Source organism: Cottoperca gobio, chromosome 1, assembly GCF_900634415.1.
Source record: "Cottoperca gobio chromosome 1, fCotGob3.1, whole genome shotgun sequence".
NCBI classification, from domain to species: Eukaryota; Metazoa; Chordata; class Actinopteri; order Perciformes; family Bovichtidae; genus Cottoperca; species Cottoperca gobio.
The window spans coordinates 12,656,592-12,674,843 of record NC_041355.1 but is presented as its reverse complement, the minus strand read 5'-3'; the positions used below and the strand labels follow the sequence as shown (position 1 = coordinate 12,674,843).

The following is an 18,252-nucleotide window of genomic DNA, read 5'->3' as shown; positions in this document are numbered from 1 at the left end:
CTATGCAAAGATGTATTGACGTCCTTAAAATGTAATCAGAGCATCAGTATACATGTAGATAAGTTTCTGCAGACATCACACCAATGGCATGTTGTTCTGAAAAGGCCTTCACCTGTGAATGTATAGTGTTGATGTTGAACTCTTAAAGCTGATTGTACGATGAGCATGAGTTCAAAAGAGTATTTATACATCTCTTATTTGTCTTTGCATATACTAGGTGCCATATCTTCTGCCTCTTCCCTGGGCCCACCTGGGAAGCCCCCCCATCTGGAGGACTCCTACAGCCCTTACAATCTAATGTCCAGCTCTGAGTCCCCCTCCAGCCCCCCAGACAGCTGGGGCCAGGGAAAGAGCCCCAATGAAAAGATCTCCAATGGGACCAACATTAACTGGCCCCCAGGTGAGGACAATGTGCAAATACATAACTATTAAAGCCTCTACACATCCCACACAAGTGTTTTTACTTATGTTTCCTAATTAGATCTCTTCTCAAGGCTCACTCTCCTGTTATCATTCTTATTGGTGGATTGTGACATTACGTAACTCCCACCACAGCTTCAACCTGCCAGAGGTCTAATCAGCCAGAGTAATTGAAAACAAAAGTGCATTAAAGTGCAGGGCACTTTAATGCTTTACATGTTCAATAGTGATACCGGCAACACAGGTGTTACTGATGACATTAACGATGGCTCCGTTCTCCTCAACTGTGGGACAGGGAACCAGGATGCAAAAATATCAATAGACTGAGACTGAAGTAGCCAAATGGAATTCAGACATCATTTTTATTTTATAATAATTCATTTATAATTATTTTTCACCTATTGTCGAAATGTCTTCTGTGAAAACAGCCTGTGGTCAACTACAATTCCACAGGGACTTTTGTGAGTCTTAATCTTAATCTTAAAGAGGAAGACATAAATACACACATACAGCTAAATGTGCCATTACAATGTAAAGAGGAAAAAAATATATATATAATATTTTCTGCAGCAGCTTCATCAGTCTAAGAAGAAGTGTGAAGATAGCAGTGGCTTGTGTAAATTGCTTAAACTGTGAAGAAGTCATAAGATTGCAAAAAGTTCCTCGAGGTCTGATTTTGTTGCTTTAATAAACCCTAAAATGAAGCACTTCATTTTTGCTCCATTAGAGTTCTGCCCAGGTGTGCCATGGAAGGGCCTTCAGAACATCGACCCTGAGAATGACCCCAACATGACCCCTGGCAGCGTCCCCAGCGGTCCCACCATCAACACAAACATCCACGACGTCAATCGATACCTGCTGCGGGACAGGAACGGAGATATGAGCAGAAGTAAAGTCACAATTATTCATTTAAGACAACCAGAAGTCCTAACCCAAGAGCATGCTGTGTCAAGTGAATCAGATGTAAATTACTTCACTTACACATGCTGACTCATGTTATTAACTCTACTACATCACAGGCCCAAATATCATGTGCTTGTCCTGATTCATACATTAAGTTACGTCTTTTTTCCCCTCTCTGTCTCTGGTCACAACACTGACACCTCTACGACCATATAGCCACTTCCCCAGCTCTGCCACTTCAGAATGGCTTTCTGCCTCCAACCAGCAGTGACTGGCCAGTCAGTGGCTACTCTAACTCTTTCAGTCTGTCGTCCTCTGATGGAGACAGCTCAGGTACACATCCAGAGTATCTTCCCTCCACGTGTGGTCCTGCCAATCTCCTCGCCTAAATGAGAGCCCTGATACAGACTCCCTACTTATCCTAAACCTCACCCAACCCCTGACCTGTGTTTATGACCCTTCTTTAACTCCAAATCACTCTATAAACGTGTGCCCTCTGTGCTTTTACCGATACTAAGACAGCACCCTCACCTAAACGTGACCTTCAACCATCTACGCCTGTTTGCTCCAACCCACAAAAATAACCTCACCCTGTCGGTCTTGACATCAGTACACACCCTGTGTTTGTGTTTGCTTTGAATTTCTTTTTTTAAAGTCATCAAGAATTTAGGTTTCTACTTTGTGAATATGTTATTGGAGATGTGATTCTTAAAAGATACTGTTTTTAGTCACTGGTTCTCTATTTTTTACATAGTTTCTACTTTTACTTCAGCAGGTATTTGTCTACTTTAACATTCATTAGACTATGACTGAATTCACTTACAGCAGAATGATTACAGGTAGATGCAGTGCATAAGAATGTAACTTTTTATTTACGTTTTAGTGAATTAAATTACATTAAGGAAACATTAAGACCCACCGACGCTATTGTTGGCATTAGCAGAACAAATAAGTGGAACCGGGACATTAACGTTGCATCATCTCCTCACCCTCTCCCCTCTCTCTCCATGTAAAGGTAAACTGTCTGACATGAAGTCCACCTGGTCCCAAGGGCCCATCTCCCAGAGCCAAGCTTCTCTGTCCCATGATCTGTGGAAAGTCCCTCAGGGGCCACGCAGCAACCCAGCCCCTTCCCGGCCCCCGCCAGGCCTCACCAACAACAAGCCCTCTTCCACCTGGGGTGGCAACTCACTGGGCCTGGCCCAAGGCTGGAGCAACTCCTACTCCTCTGGTGAGTACTCTCCTCTAAAGTTGAACCCAATGGAACTGACTTTAATTGATCTACGTCAAAAACTTAATGCAGCGTTCCTCCAGACTTTTCAACCAACCTACAATTTTGACTATATTAAAATTTAAATTATACAAAATTATTTTTGAATGATGGTTTGCCACATAAATGATATACTTGGGAAACATTGCCAAGTCTTTTGACTCTTAAATATAAAATGATATATAAAAAATATGATATATAATATCATTACAATCTGTAGTCAATTAACTTGTGAAGAAATAAACATCATGTTGCTTTTTCTTATATTGCAGAGTTGAAAGCCATTTACAAAATCTGTTGTTTTACAATGAGAGTTTCGACAGAGCCTTCAATTGAAACCAAAGTGGAAGCAACCGATATCAATGTATATGATGTATTTCACAGCCAGCAAACGCATACGTGACTGAAGGTGTGTGTGTAGGTGTTCCAAAGTTCACATCTGCGACTGTGCGCTGACACCACACGCTATATAAAGGCTGGGTGAACACACCCTGCTAAACTGACATTTTGAGGTTTACCGGCTTTGCGAGAAACCTCATTCAAACATCATACATGCGACCTTGTTTTGACAGATCAGGTCCGAGTTGATGCAGATTGAAGAGGAGAGAGTATTTGTATTCGTTGAAACAAGAGTCATGTGTGAAAACAGTTTTCCCTCTTTTTAAAAACAGAAGTTAAACTCTCTGACCTTGAGTCCTCTTGAAAAAGCTTTACAGCGGTCTCTTTTTCATGACAAACTCTGCAGCTCTGCTACTTCTATTTTTCTTAACATTATAATTGACATTTCTGCTACAGAGGGAACCACCTGGAGTACTGACAGCTCCAACAGGACCAGCAGCTGGCTGGTGCTGAGGAATCTCACCCCACAAGTACGTACTCGGGGCTGCTACTTCTTGCTTTATTGAAGCCACCGTGTATTATGAGCAAAGCTAGCATGTAAATAATGGAAATTCAATTATAGATCTGGTCATGTATCATTGGTATCAATAAACTCATGCGATGGTTAGGGGGGAGGATACTCAAAATGTAACATGATTGTGTGATTTTGGTTTGCCTTCTAACAAGCTTGATAGAAAACACTTTGTATAGAAAAACATAGCAAAGATAGATGGGGACAGTGAGCAGGTGAAATAAATAATGACTGAAACTATTTTTTTTTTTTTATTATTGTGCTCCAGATTGATGGTTCGACTCTGCGGACCCTGTGCATGCAGCACGGCCCCCTGATCACATTCCACCTCAACCTGACCCAGGGGAACGCTGTGGTGCGCTACAGCTCCAAGGACGAGGCCGCAAAGGCCCAGAAGTCTCTGCACATGTAAGCCTCAGCAAAGTCTTAAACAGACTTAAAGGAAATGTTCACCCTTTTTTCAACTTCCCCTCCCTTATTTATATTGTATTATTGTTAGAGAAGTGAAGCAACTAATTCCAGAGAAATAAAATGGGGAACACTTGGGGGAAACCTCATGCTCCTGGTTTCCTCAAGACATGTTTCCCATGCTGAAAACAGTTTAGCTTTGTTGTGTAGACTTATGTTATTTTTGTATCTAGGCAGTCACATGGAAGTGGAGGTGGCGGGTCATGCTGTAGTCAGCTGTATTGTAATATTCCAGTGGTTGTTGTAATCAAAGTGATATGAGAGGAAACACCATCGCAGAGCCAGTCAGGCTGTGTTATCTTTGGTTTGTCTGTAATTTTGTTTTGCTAATAGTCGCGGCCACTGCAGCTGGTTGTTATATACACTAAATGCAAGACTGCGACCTACTTTTCATTATCAGCCGTACGGAATGTGGTTTTGGCACAAAGCCACAAAAAAACCGTAGCATCGCAAAGCCCTAAATAAACAGTACAATTTACTTGAAGGCTATATCCTGTCCCACACAACATGAAAACTATTAGTTGCTTATTTCTGGTTGAATTGTAAAAGTAATGATTTTCCTCTTTTTTTCCTCTGTAAGGTGTGTGCTTGGAAACACCACCATCCTGGCAGAGTTTGCCGGCGAGGAGGAGGTGAACCGCTTCTTTGCACAAGGCCAGTCGCTGGGGGCTAACACCACTAGCTGGCAGGCCAACCCTGGAACCAATCAAAACCGGATGGGTGGGGCAGCACAGTCACACTCTATTGGCCAGTGGAGCAGCGGTGGCGGTGTAGGCAAGCACAGCGGAGGCGAACTGCTGTGGGGCGGCGTGCCCCAGTACTCCAGCCTGTGGGGACCGCCGAGCGGAGAGGACGCTCGCGTGATTGGGAGCCCCACCGCCATTAACACCCTGCTGCCTGGAGATCTGCTGAGTGGGGAGTCCATGTAGGATGATGCCACGATACACTAACCAACCAACCAACCAACCAACCCACCACCATGTCATGTGAGCCATTGGTGGCGGGTGGGATGAAAAAAAAATATTTTCAATATAAACAGGAGCAAAACCCAAGCAAATCATGTGGCGATAATCAGTATCAATTTGAACTGTTTTGAACTGTGAACTGTGAATCAGAAGGCCGGGGTCCCCACCACACAGACTGCAGACTCCAGTCTTTCTGTTTTGCTTTTTTCCCTTTTTTTGTTTGGTTTAGTTTTTATGGGGGGAAAAAGCACGTTTATTTCTTTTCCTTTTTTGGTATTTTTGAAATTCATCGTATAAACTAAACTGAAATGAGACACAACACAAAGAAACCTTTTAAGTGTTTTTAGTTTTTCCATAAGTATACATGACATTCTGTGTGAAGTGTTTTTAGGAGAAGCAATCAAAGCTGCCATCTGAGACTTTCCTTTTCCCTCCAAAAGAAGAAAAAAAAAAATCATCCCAAAATAAGACTTAAAAATGACCATTCCTAGCATGTCCATGGCCAATGATGTGGTTCAAAGACCTTTACTAGTTATGTTAACAGTTTGTTTCTCAGCACTAATATTAGCCTTAAGTGCTCTCTGGCCCAGGTCCTTCCCAAGCCGCCTTTTTTAGTTTGTTTTGTAACTGAAGAAATAGCTGAAATCTTGCACAGTTTCACCTCTGAGCCAGCAGGTGGTACAGGACATGACTGGTGACCAACACTGTCACTGGGCAGTAAGAAGGCCTGGCCACGTGACTGGCCCTACCAATCATCAGCTTAATTATTTTGATTTGTATTCTCAAAGGGATTGAAACAGCTGTTAAACGTCTCTTTTTTTTGTAGGTCTAGACCCAAGCGCATTTTTTTTATATATCTATTACAACATATAAGCTGAGAGAAGATTATTTGTCAACCTCGCTGCGTGTCTCCGTTTCCGTACATGTCTATGTATGTCCGGTGGCACCTAATCATTGACGTCTGCAAGCCCAGATCCTTCTGGTCACCTTCAACCCAGTCCCTTACTGGTGCTGTGTTGAATTTTCTATTGTCGGATTTGTTATGAAGCCCAGCGGTCTGTATGGTCAGCCAGTTTTCGGAGGGAAAAAAAGGACACAATTTACCTTCATGTGACAGTTACATTGTGCAATATACACCATAGACCTTTCTTCCGTCCATACTCTATGTCCACCAGAGCTGGTTTCTCTTTTGTTTTTTTGATTGTTGCTGATTGCAGCAAAAGACTTTGGAACTTCACAAACCTTACCCCTTTTCAAAACTTGGATTCCCCCCAGGCCGCCAATCCCCCTGAAACTGTTGGGAAAACTCCGCAAAGAGGAAGAAGCAGCTGTTGAACTGTGCATGCAGCAAACTGTAGTAAAGAGTGACACTGGGTACACAATAATGCACACTTCCTCTCTGCGTGCCACAGCCACACCCAACAGAGACTGAATCCACAGTGGGATTGGATGGTTCTGGGTATCTGGCACAATACCAAATAAGAGGGGTTTCTCCTAATGCAGTAGACCTACGAGTGTTCCTTGCGTTTGGTACTGTACAAACAAAAGACAACAAAGACTTTTATAAATTCAAAGGGTTTTATCATAGCACTTATGAAGAGCAAATCGCTTCAACTGCAATCCAATAAATCAAAAAAGGAGCAGCATAAACATTGAAAACAACAACAAAAAAAAGTACTGCTCTTTTATGTACTATATCTATTCCTTGGAAATATGTCTGCCGTTGTTCCTATGGTAGCAGGATGAAGGGAAACAGAACTGAAATGTATCATTGGACTTTGGGGAAAAAAACTGCAGTCAATGATTTGTTTTTTTTCTTCTTTGAACAATATCAAAGTGAATATCACTGTTACTCCAAATGTTTAGCCTTGTTCTGTTTGGAGGAACTAGACTTGCAACGTCAGCTGTCTCTGACACCTGCCGGCCAGTCAGTCGGTGGGTGAGTCGGAGAGGGGTGGGGGTGGGGAGGCGGAGCGTCCACTGAGTGCCTCTCTGCTGTGGTCCTCTGGGTGTCAAGCGGCAGCCCCACAGCGCAGCACTTCCTCCTGGGCTCCACTTGACCCTCCCTCAGTCTGGCAAGGAAAGCGGCTCCTCCAAGTCCGGCCAATCACGGCTCTCCGCCACACACGGCATCTCCAACGGGGGCCCGCCACCACTCGACACTGCTGTCGTCCCCCATCTCTGTTCTTTGACACAAAGATCACTTTAGCTGGAAGATGTAATAGTCATATTTCTGGAATTTTTGCCAGTGTGCTTTTTATTTTTTTGGAAAAGATCATTTTGACTTTATTTTTTTCAATGTGTTATATTGTTATTTTTGTCTACATGCAGTGGTCTACAAAATACTGGCTGCTGAACTAGCCCTTCACTGTTCATATGCAGAAACACTTTGGTCAGAGGTGCCTCTGTATGTTCATCCTGTGTATTGAATGCAAAACGAGGATCAATACTACAGAGCGTTATTGATTGTCTATTTGTTTTTAACTGATCATGCTTTTGTGTTTGACAGTATTCTGTAGTACTTCCAGGTTGTTTCTTGAGATCTGTAAAAAATAGGGTGTCTCAGACGGGGGTGTGGGTATTTGTTGCTCCAAGCTGCTCCGCCTGCCCGCAGGCTGTCCCCCCTTGCCCTTTGCCTAGCTGCTACGCTATGACCTCCTCTCCCCCTCCACCTCAACCAGACCCAGTAGCCCTCCCCTGACCAGGCCCTCCAACTGTTTTCTATGCAAAAGACTAGAGGCTGGGGCCCTTTACAGCACGCCAAACCTGACTCGGGAATGAGCACTCCTCCCAGAGCTTGGCAAACCCTAACCCTCGTCCCCCGTGCGCTTCTGTCGGCACTTCAGAATGGCCGCCGTTTCTGTAAAGTCAGGCTCAGCCACCAGAACACTGTCATATACTGAAGTCCGAACACTTTATCAAAGTCGGTCTTTCTCTCTGCGCTGAAGACACTTCTGTCCAGCTTGATCTCAGGGTTAGGGGAGTAGATGATACCAAGTATGAGATGCAGCTCTCCGTATCTGTCCTTTCTACTGTGAGAGCAAAGTCTTAAATTAAAAGGCCATCTGCGCAACAATATGTACGGACCTCATGCCTCGAACTTAATCCTAATTGGAAGGGAAAAGGCTTGTATTGAATCCTTTTCTCAAAAGGTGGCCTATCGTTACTGTTTCGGGGCCAATTATTGCGTGTAAAAGTTGCCAACGTGATGTGCCAATATAAATGTCCTGTGTCATACTGTATCTTCATAGAGAGCACTTTTGTTCCCTGTTCGGAGGAGCTTTGATAACCTTTGCAGAGGGTGAAGCGGGGGACAGGAGGGATCAAACAAATGGGCGGCAGCATCACACCCTGAAATTACTGAGATTTTTTTTTTTTATGCTTTTGTGGGGAATGCCTCATGCTAAGGAGAAAATCTTTACTCAGTTGGGGGTTCCAGTTTGCTACAGTGCACAGTTGATGATGGGTAATCCCGGGTACATATTTTTTTAAAACCAAAAATGAAATTGCATTTTAACGTCATTTTTATGAAGTTTGACATAAAAATCTTAAAAATGCAAAAAAATCTAAGTGAAAAAAAAAACAAAAAAAGATCTATAATATGTTAAATCTCTGCACTTCTAGCTGAAACGTCTCCGGTCATCAGCCTCTACTACCACCATCTAAAGGAGTAGACTGGTGGCCGGGGTGCCTTTTTGTGGATGCTGTATTTATCTCGTTTTTATGTTTGTGTCCTGCTCAAAGCGGGCCCACTGAACTGTACATTTCCACAGACCCAGATGGCTTGGGCCCACTGTATCAGCCTCGCTCTCCTCGCTCTGCATCAGCAGGAGGGGAGGGGCACCTTTCAAGAGGTACAAAGTCTTAAAAACATTTTAAAAAAAGTTTTAAAAATTCTATAAAAAAAAATAAAAATAAACACGAAAACGGGAAAAGGCTACCTTTCAGGACTTGCAGTCCTGCAGCACACAAGCAAAAATCACTATTGCCTGTTTCTGTAACTGCCTTGATCCAAGCTCAGACAGACCCAATAGCCGAGGACCTCCCAGCATCCTGTACTAACTGGAGAACCCTGACAGTGAAGGGGGTTTCCCATGCTGCACCAGCATCGAGAGGGTCTCCTCTCTATAGCTCTGTTCTAGATGGCAGTATATATGTATACACTACATATATACAGTATATATATATATACTGCGAGTTCAGTGTGTGGTATCACCTCTTCAGACTTCTTGGATCGTAAACCTCTAAAACGTTTCATTTTAGTTTGAAAGGTCTTGGTTTAATACAACTGAAAAATGAGCAATATGTATTTTCCCCGCAAATAAGTGATATGAAGGAAAGAATTTGAGTCGGGAGTAAACTGATACTTGATTGATTGAAAGCTACGTCTTTCTTATATGGAGTTGGATATGCATGTTCTGGTTTTGATGACATATTACAGTACTTTGAAGTGCTTGTACTGTATATATGTGTATTTGTTTGTTAATTAGCCTGTCTAAAAGCCCAACCCAACCAGTCGATAAAAAAAAAGAAATCACAAACATATCAAAACAAGACAAAATATTGAACACAAATACTTGAATCATGGAGCGCCAATAATGTAATGTGAAGTCAGAAATTATTTTTTGTTCTCTCCATCTGATGGGTACACTTGGGGGCTTTTAGAGAATATTAAAAATGTATTGCATTAAGTTACAAATACAAAATCTTTGAGGAAAAAATGCAAAGGTCATCTTTAGATGTGTGCTTGAAAGTCAGATGTTTGTATGAATGTGTGCGCAAGAAACTGTGTACCAGGCACATGGCCTGCTATTATTATGTTCCACTCGGTATGTTATGTTTTGTGTCCGTTTTTATCTTTTCTTTTATTTGTTGTTCCGTCAAACTATTCTGACAAACATTGTTATTATCTTCTAACGTTGCACTGAGTGTCTTCTACCCCTCACTCAGCTAATCGTAGATAAACGAGTCTAAGTACGGAGGGGAGATGGTGACAATTCATGTGTACATGTTTACTCAAGGACTTAATGGATTTTGTTTCATTTTATCTGTAAAAAGTTTATCTACCTTATAGTGGCTTTTATTGTGACATAATCCAATACAAGGATTATCATTGAGTATTGCACCATTTTGTTCCAATTATACAAAAAATGGAGGAAAAAAAACAAAAAAGGAAAAAAAGAAGAAAAAAAACTACAAAAGAAAAAAGGGGGTAAAAAACAAAGAACTGTTGCCATAGATAGCTGTAGAAGGAATAGTAATCCCTGTGTTAACTTCATGGAGAAATGGAAAGGGATAAAGTGTGGGGGATGAGTTTGTTACAAGACTCATTTCAGAGGTGCCTATCTTTTCTGGGGGGGTTTTGTGTGTTTTTTTTGCAAAAGCCACCTGTCGTTTACAAGCATTTCATTTGTCTGAAGTTCAAGGAAACACGAATTTATAACAGGAATGTTGTAAAAAAAAAAATATTAAAAGACTAATTTAATCTTCCATCAAATATGGACATGACAATTTTGCAAAATGAAGATTTATGCTACTTTAAGAACTCTGGGATTGATCAGTGTTGTGTCATATTTCAATTTTTAAGTTCTCTTTCGGTGTCGACAGACTAACTCTGTATGTATTGAGTTGTGATTTTATGTTTTCTGTAAGCAACGCAGTTTGCTCACTATCTTGCACACTCATAAAAGATGTGGATTTTGTCTCAGGAAGGCCAGGGTTCCAGATACCAACTCCATCATTTCTACGTTTAATGTTTGTGTGAAAAAAGAAAAAAAAGAAAAAGCAACTGAAAACAATTAAACTCCAAGCAAGCACTGAAGGTCATGAGTTTAACAGAATATAGAGAGTACCATTGTTTCTTTAAAGCAACAACAAAATGTTTGTAGCAAGTTATATATTTACCAAATAAGACTGAGAATCAACTTTGAAAAAAAGTGGAGTGCTTTACATGTGAAATCTAAGTAGAATTGCTTTACATTTAAACTGATCAATGGTTTGATTGTCAAAAAGACAGTGACAGAAAATGCATTTGTATATTATACGTTTTTAAAGTTTCCATCCTGTAGTTCAGGAGCATTGTGCAAGAAGTTTTTATTGTTTGTTTTTTAATCATCTCTCCTGTCGGTTAACATGTCTGTTCCTGCGACAGGTATTTCAATATTTGAGAGATTTCTTAACATGTAACAGATGGTTTTCAGAGGCAGGTTTGAAGTGGAGGAATAAAGCTGGTTTTTAAAGGATCATGATCTATGCACAAGTGGGAGGGAAGAGTCCAAACCCAGCTGCTGTACTGCGGGCGTTTGTCGACTCAGACTGGGGTTCAGGGTTTGATGTAGGGTTGTCCTTGTTTTGTCTCTTGCTCAAGTTTCCTTCACTCTACTTCCCCCTTCCTCCTTATTATCATTGTCATCTAATGTTTTAGCAAAATGTTACATTGCGTCGCCATGCTGTGTAATCCTTAACCAATGAGCGCTTATCCTTCTGCTAAAGCACTGTGGGTTGTACTGAGAGAGAAAAAGCCCATGACTTTTAAGGCTGTCAGTTTTTTAAAGGGGGTGAGGGTGGGGGATGGAATGGGTGTACTTTGCCTTTCTCTTTACTTTGAAAAAAAAACATTAAGGAAAAATGTCTGTAACTGAAATACAAAGTTGTGGCTTTTAATGTTGTTCTTTTTTCTCCTCATAGAATGTGATTGTTAAGGACATGCACCGGAAAAAAATGTTTCCATGGATTATGGAGCTTCTTTCGGACTATATTAATAAATTACACATTTTCTTGCTGTTACTGAGTGTTTTGTCCCTTTTTTTTATGATTTCCTTGTGTCACTTATGATTCAGTGTTTTTTAATTAAAACATTGTTTTAAATGCATGCTGAATAAGTGCACTAGAGTTGCAACATTGAATATTCAACAGCTTATGAGTGGGAGCTAGGATTTTATCAGAAGTCATAGAATGGTGTGCCATAAAATGTCATAAAAACTAATCTAGAAAATGTTATAGCATTTTTTATGACAGCCTATTAGATTAGTTTTTTAGTGACGTTTTTTGCCTTTAAAATCATAGTATAGTATGTAAAAAGGGTTAGGGTTAGTATAGTATGTCATAATTAATTAATTTGATTTAAAAAAAAAGTCATAATAGTATTCCATTTAAAAAGGTCAAGAAGAAAGTCAGTATTTGATTTAAAAAGTCACACTAGTATGTTATGAAAGATGTCACATTATTGAATGACAAAATGTCTTAAGAAATATCAAAATAGAATATACCATAAAGACGTCATATTATAGTAGTAGTTAAAAATTGACACTGTTGTATCTTATGAAAAAAGTCATAGTATAGTATGTCATACAAAATGTCCCATTATTGTATGTAAAGAAAAGTCCTAGGAATATAGTAAAGTATACCATAAATGTATGTCATAGTAGTAGGTCATGAAACAAATCATAGTATTGTATCACATTAAAAAAAGATTGTAAAATGTCCTAATGAATGTCATAAAAAGTAATATAATAGTATTCCATTAAAAGGTCATGAAGAAAGTCAGAGTATATTATCTGATTTAAAGAATGTCACAATAAAGTCACAGTTATGTCAAAAAAATGTCAGAAAGTGTCATTTTATAGTATACCATAAGAAATGTCACAATATAGGATGTAAAAAAAAAATCATTATAAAAATGCCATATGACATGGTATTTATTCTTTGTCGTACAAATGGTCATAAAAAAGTCGGAATACAGCATGTCATTGAAAATGGTCATTAAAAATGTCATGGAATAGTATGCCAGAAAAATGCCTCTGAAGGGGAAACTCAGATCAGCGCTGTGGAGCAATGCTTTTAAAAGTGGGGGCCCATTTTGTTAGTATCTTGTTTACAGCCATAGTACAAACAGTAATAGTACAAACAGATTGACAATGAGCGCCTGCAACTTTTCAAGAAATGTTGAAATGGGACAAACCTGGAAACACAATGTAGGTTTGCAAATGTTTCATGAGGAAGGAAATACTTTCAACATGTTTGTTAGACTTCAAAGACACACACACACAAGGCAGTGACATAACTTTGTTACCTTTAATTTGCTAAAACAGAGAGTGGCAATCAACAATTACAGGTTCTTAAGAAAATTCCAAAATACAAACACTTTTTCAAACTATCAACGATCCAATATGAGATGAAAGACAGTATGGGGAGTCTTTCTGTTAAAGATCTGTTGGAGAAAAACTTCAGAGTGCTAAATGGAGTCCAGTTAAGGCAGCTGATGAGTTCGTCTAGTTCCCGATGCTGGTGACAAGGTCTTCATTTCTGAGACTCACTCTTGGGGCTTTCATAATGGTTTTCAGGACAGGATTTCTTCACATGGCAGTTGCTGTACTCAGAAGATTCCATTTCCTCCAGATGGTGGGGGGCCAGTTTTCGTCTGACACTCTGCACCCCTGTCATCTCCTCGTAGATGGGAGCCTGAGAGAGGGACTTGGCGCTGCGCCGTGCTTTGCCCTGACAGTCATCGAAACAGGAGGAAAACAAATCAGTGAAGGGAACAAACAGAGTGAACGCACTCTCGATTTCCTGTTAAAATCAGAGTTAGTCATTTTCTCAGCACCTTTAGCAGGAAGTCCTAACCGAGGCTGATCCTCACTATATATTTTACTGTAACTTCAACAAAAACAAACACCATAGTTCACTACTCATAAAAAGGTCTTAAAGCTAAACTAAAAAGTGGAATAAGTGTTTCATTGCCTTCCTCATTACATGGTAAGAAAAGACTCGCTGGCAGCTGACAGCAGCAACTTGTGAAACTGTTGTTTTGTGGTGAGCTGCAGAGGAACTCTCTGCTCACGCTCTCAACAGGCAGGTGCTGTCCTCCGTATCCGTTATACTTTCCCCCTAACCTCTTGCGTATCAGTATAGTATCAGATCAGCGCCACTCACTTTAAAAATCACCACAAATGCGAGGAGGAGGAGAAGGAGAACGACCACGGCTGAGGACAAAGCATATAGCAGAGTGGAGTACTGGAAGCAGCCACACTGACCTGTGAAGAAGCAAAGACAGAAATGTTGAAGATAAGAGATAAGAGGGTCCACTTTACTGCTGGAGGACACAAACATTCAGGGCCTCAAAATAAATCCCCCGAGGAACCTCGCTGACACCACGCTAAGCTTCCTTGTTACAGGGCATTCCCTGCCTCTGACACTTTTAGATGGATAGATAGATACGATACAATGAAAGCAGCACATGTATGAGACAGCTCGAGAATGGCGTCTTAAATTAAACTGCAAAAGCCACTGACCCAAACTTCCTTCCTAGTTGTATGCTGCAGTTTGACTAAAGTAATATTTTGACGTGAAATCAGTCATTGTGGGACAACTAGGCTTCTGTATAATGTGAAGATCAACAGCTGAAACACCGAACGCTGCTTATAAATATGGGAACGAACGAACGCCTGTTATGGTAACCAACAGGAGTTCTGAATGGTCTGATATTATCAGGAAGTGGTAGCATTTTTACGCAGTGCAATAGTGTGGCTTATTTATGTGTTTGAAATAGTTTCTAATTCAAAGCATCCACAGGAAAAACTCCAATGGCTGGGGATGTGAATGTCCAAACGTTTATCTGATAATGTAAACTACATGAACTACACCGCGTTGTAAGTATTCATCTGTTAGTAATGGCTATTATTGTCTGTTGTTACACGGCTTTGTTGAACACTCGATTCTGAATTACGATATTTCTGAATAACAAACCGTTCAATCAATTTTAAATCAATATTTTTTGTCAAATTATAGATTTCTTTGGTAGGTAGCCGTGTAATAATCGGGATAATGTCCAATGAGGGTGACATTATTGTGAAATGAACCCCTAAAGGGTGATGCTGTACATTATCCCTTACGTGTTATCAGTTGTGCACACACACCCACAGACATACAAGTGAATATGGCAGCATTCTTTATGAAATTGATGGAAGATAATAATAGATAATAAGATTGATAGAAAGCCATTTTGCATAACATGTTCCACAAAAACCTGAATGTGCCAAATTCAAATCATTATTTGAAAAAGAAACGAAAAACAATCACAACAATGCTGCGAGGCAGTGTACTTGGCAAATATGAACATCAGTGGAATAAAGTTATAGCCATTGTTATTGATATCATAAGTAGCAGTTATGTTAGTAGATGGCTGACATCCTGAGATATCAGACCAATCAGACACTGACAGACATTGAAACAACGGCATGAAAAAGAGGAAACAAATGGGTGCAACAACAGAACATCAGTTAGTATGCAAAACAAAATCATTTTCAAAGGCCTGGGGAAAAACAACAAATTCAGTTAGCATAAGGAACCTGGCGATCAAGTCCCTCTGTGACGTGACCCACCTTGCACAGAAACAAAGAACACTTGTCTCCCTAGACCGGTGCTGGTGTCGAGCCCATCACGCATGAGCAGCTGGCAGCTGTACAGGGCGCTGTCGTCTGGCTGCATTTGCTGCAGGGTGAGGTTGTAGGTGAGGCCCCCGGGGCCGGGCGCCGAGGACAGATGGATCCTCTCGACAGGGAACTGGGAGGAGGATGGAGGGCTGTTGCCGTGTTGCCGCTTTGAGTGGTACAACACCTCCACAGGTCCCCGGCCCCTCTGCCGATTCAGACTCACCCCCTTCACGGCCAAGGCCTCCCCGTGTGGGGGGAGACAGGGGAGGACGGCCGAGCCCCCAGAACACGTCTCTACCAACCCAATGCCCACTGACCCAGGGGCATCTCCAGAGGGGAAAGGGAATACAACTTAGAATAAAATCCCATTTCCTCTGAATATGTTTTAATATTTTTGTGGGGTTAGAAGCCGTATGGTTAGTAGAAGCGGTTCTCGGTGGTCCCAAGGGGACTCCGAGCCGTTTCAGGGGAGGCTCAGTAAATAGAAGTGAAACATATTACATTAGTTATCAAAAGAAGATCGCATTGAATTGTTGTTTTGAGGAATTAGACCGTTTGTACCTAATAGATGCCTCAGGAAAGATCTTTTCTTCATGTATTTGGTGTAGTGTGAAGTTATGTCAAACAGCAATATTCGGCTATCTTTGCTCAATTGTTGAGTGTCTATGGCCGGGATACTAAACTTGCTTTGCCTGGGGGCCACTTTTGCAAAATGCCAGGGGTCAGTAAAATGAAACAAATATTAAACAAAAACAAAATGTAAGTAGTCGAGTGATCTTCCCCTGGCACGTTTTCTTTTTTAATTAATTTTTTAATACTAGTACTAATACAAGTTAGTTTATCTGTTGCTGTTTATGTACTCTGGCACTTTACTTTTATTATTACATTATTGATTACATGGACTATAAATGTATCCAGATTTGACAAACTGAATGTAACCAATTTAACCAATCAATCAATCAATCCGTGTCGTCAACAGGCCGTTTTAAACTCAGTATGATTTAACTTTCTACTTTGCTTTTGCTGCGGGTTGTGTTGGGTTTGTAGAACCAGCACTGTGTAATACAAAAAGGTGATTCATGCCGAGATATTCTAACAAGTGGCAATGAAACAAAGAAACTGACCAGAGTGAGTCATCATGAGCAAAATGCTGAACGTGTGTCAAAACAGGCGGCTTGAATTTAAAGAGAGCTGCGTTGAACTTTGAGGACACTTTCAAAGTTCGAAGTCATTTAAATAAACAAAACACCACAAAGAAAATAAGTACCAATGGTACCAATTTTAATAAGGCATCATTTATATAGGGTTTCTAAATATTATATGATATGTCAGTAAAACGCAGTAAGGTGTGTATCCTCTTCTATCATGACACACTTTATATCTTATAGTTAGATCTTTGACTCCCGCTCAATTGACAGTTCCACAACTTTCCATGTGGCTACAATGCACCAAACTTCAATTATTAACAATCATTATCATTTACAACCCTTTATAAAGTATGCCTTATTAGACAGTGGTGCTTAGTAGGGCCGCTGGTGTTGAGCAAACTACAGCACCAAAACAAAGTTTACCCTCCTGTGGGTGACAGACAGATGAGTGGGATGGAAAAAAAAGAAACACTCACCGGCATTAACAAGGAGGAAATATTCAGTCTTCCCACGTATTTCATCGTCTTTAGAGGAAGGGTTGTCCACGACAAACTCACAGTAGTAGCGGTCTGTGTCACTGGCACTCAGCTGAGAGATGGTCACGTTCAGAGAGTGGCTGCTCGGGTCTCCACTGACACTGATGCGGTTCTGGTCATCACTCTTTTCCACAGTGAAGTCGCTCTTGGTGTACATGAACAGCACTTCATTGGGATGCAGCCAGCTGCGCCTCAAGTACACACCGTAGGGAGAAGGATTCCTTTGCTCAACCACGCAGGGAAGAACCACAGAATCCCCCTCGTTCCTCTCCAAGAACTCAACCTGGCTGCACACTTGAATAAAAAAAATAATAATAATAATTTAAAAAAGGTTTTAGAATACACATTTTCTGGGTGAAAAAAGTGATTATATGCTTAAAGTGTCAGTTTTAAAATAAAAGCCGTTATTAAGAAACGTTTGGCAGCTAAACTATAATATTAGATTCAACTTCATGTCTGACAAAAAAAAATGTAATTCAAATTTGGAGAAGTGCATCCCCCATATTTTAAAATCCTATTTGTCAATCTTCCAACCAATCCTTTCTATATGCATGAGATGGACAAAATAAGAGCAATACCTCAGAGTATAATAAAACATACCAATGTCTCTGTTCATAGTGGTCCATTATATGATGAATTGTTCCTAACACTCCATGCACTATTCAACTTACCAAATCCAGTCTGTGTGATGAACAGAGTCCACAGACAGGCCAGGCACTGGATCCTCGTCATCTTTAATATTGTCAGAAGACACTAATTAAGATCCTGAGGGAAGTCCGTGATGTAAACCATGACAGCACTCGTGTAACCCTTTAGAACTGGGTGTAAAAGGTTTGGTAGACAGTAAATGAAACCAAGAGGAACTCCATGAAGCCCCACCTTCAAACCTCAAGACAACACAAGAGGAAGCTCAGACTAACCAGCACAATGTAAGTTCCTTCTTAGGCAGAATGCTAAAAAATAACAATGCATTACAGCAGTGACTGAAAGTTAAGGAAGAGATTAAGAAGTATCTAACAAGGAGCACAGTAAGAGCCGCGCTGTGCACGGAGCTCCCTAAAGATTCAAACATTTTTCTTTCGTTTGACCCAATTCTAAAGTTCAATTAGCGACATTCACAATGGGTTTTTTGTTTTGTTTAATTTGCATTAATTGTCCTTTACATGCTTGAAAGAAAAATAGACAGGTTTTGCATATCCCAG

At 40.6% G+C, this 18,252-nt stretch overlaps 2 protein-coding genes across 4 annotated transcripts in view; one reads left to right on the top strand and one right to left on the bottom strand.

The window, feature by feature from the left end:
- Positions 1–11,722, top strand: part of tnrc6c2 (trinucleotide repeat containing adaptor 6C2) — a 51,037-nt gene extending 39,315 nt beyond the window's left edge. The window contains exons 16-22 of one of the 3 annotated variants that reach the window (XM_029435867.1): positions 218–400; positions 1,148–1,309; positions 1,540–1,656; positions 2,339–2,554; positions 3,389–3,462; positions 3,772–3,911; positions 4,552–11,722. In XM_029435867.1, the coding sequence (XP_029291727.1) occupies positions 218–400; positions 1,148–1,309; positions 1,540–1,656; positions 2,339–2,554; positions 3,389–3,462; positions 3,772–3,911; positions 4,552–4,900 (1,241 nt within the window). In that variant the 3' untranslated portion in view covers positions 4,901–11,722. The remainder of the gene's footprint in view (positions 1–217; positions 401–1,147; positions 1,310–1,539; positions 1,657–2,338; positions 2,555–3,388; positions 3,463–3,771; positions 3,912–4,551) is intronic. The other 2 variants (XM_029435876.1, XM_029435881.1) reach the window with 2 other exon arrangements.
- Positions 11,723–12,987: 1,265 nt separating this feature from the next.
- Positions 12,988–17,894, bottom strand: cd7al (cd7 antigen-like). Its single transcript, XM_029435892.1, has 5 exons — positions 17,722–17,894; positions 16,991–17,344; positions 15,316–15,693; positions 13,868–13,968; positions 12,988–13,432 (listed from the first exon to the last, which is right to left on the bottom strand). The coding sequence occupies exons 1-5, from the start codon at positions 17,780–17,782 to the stop codon at positions 13,235–13,237; spliced, it is 1,092 nt and encodes a 363-aa protein (XP_029291752.1). The 5' UTR covers positions 17,783–17,894; the 3' UTR covers positions 12,988–13,234.
- Positions 17,895–18,252: the final 358 nt, after the last annotated feature.

Bases quoted from the DNA above. Each gene is read 5' to 3' on its own strand.
- cd7al (XM_029435892.1), bottom strand. From the start codon at position 17,782: ATGACGAGGATCCAGTGCCTGGCCTGTCTGTGGACTCTGTTCATCACA. The intron at 17,345-17,721 runs GTAAGTTGAATA...TTTTTATTCAAG, and splicing joins CATCACACAGACTGGATTTG to TGTGCAGCCAGGTTGAGTTC. The intron at 13,433-13,867 runs GTGAGTGGCGCT...GATGACTGTCAG, and splicing joins CATTTGTGGTGATTTTTAAA to GGCAAAGCACGGCGCAGCGC.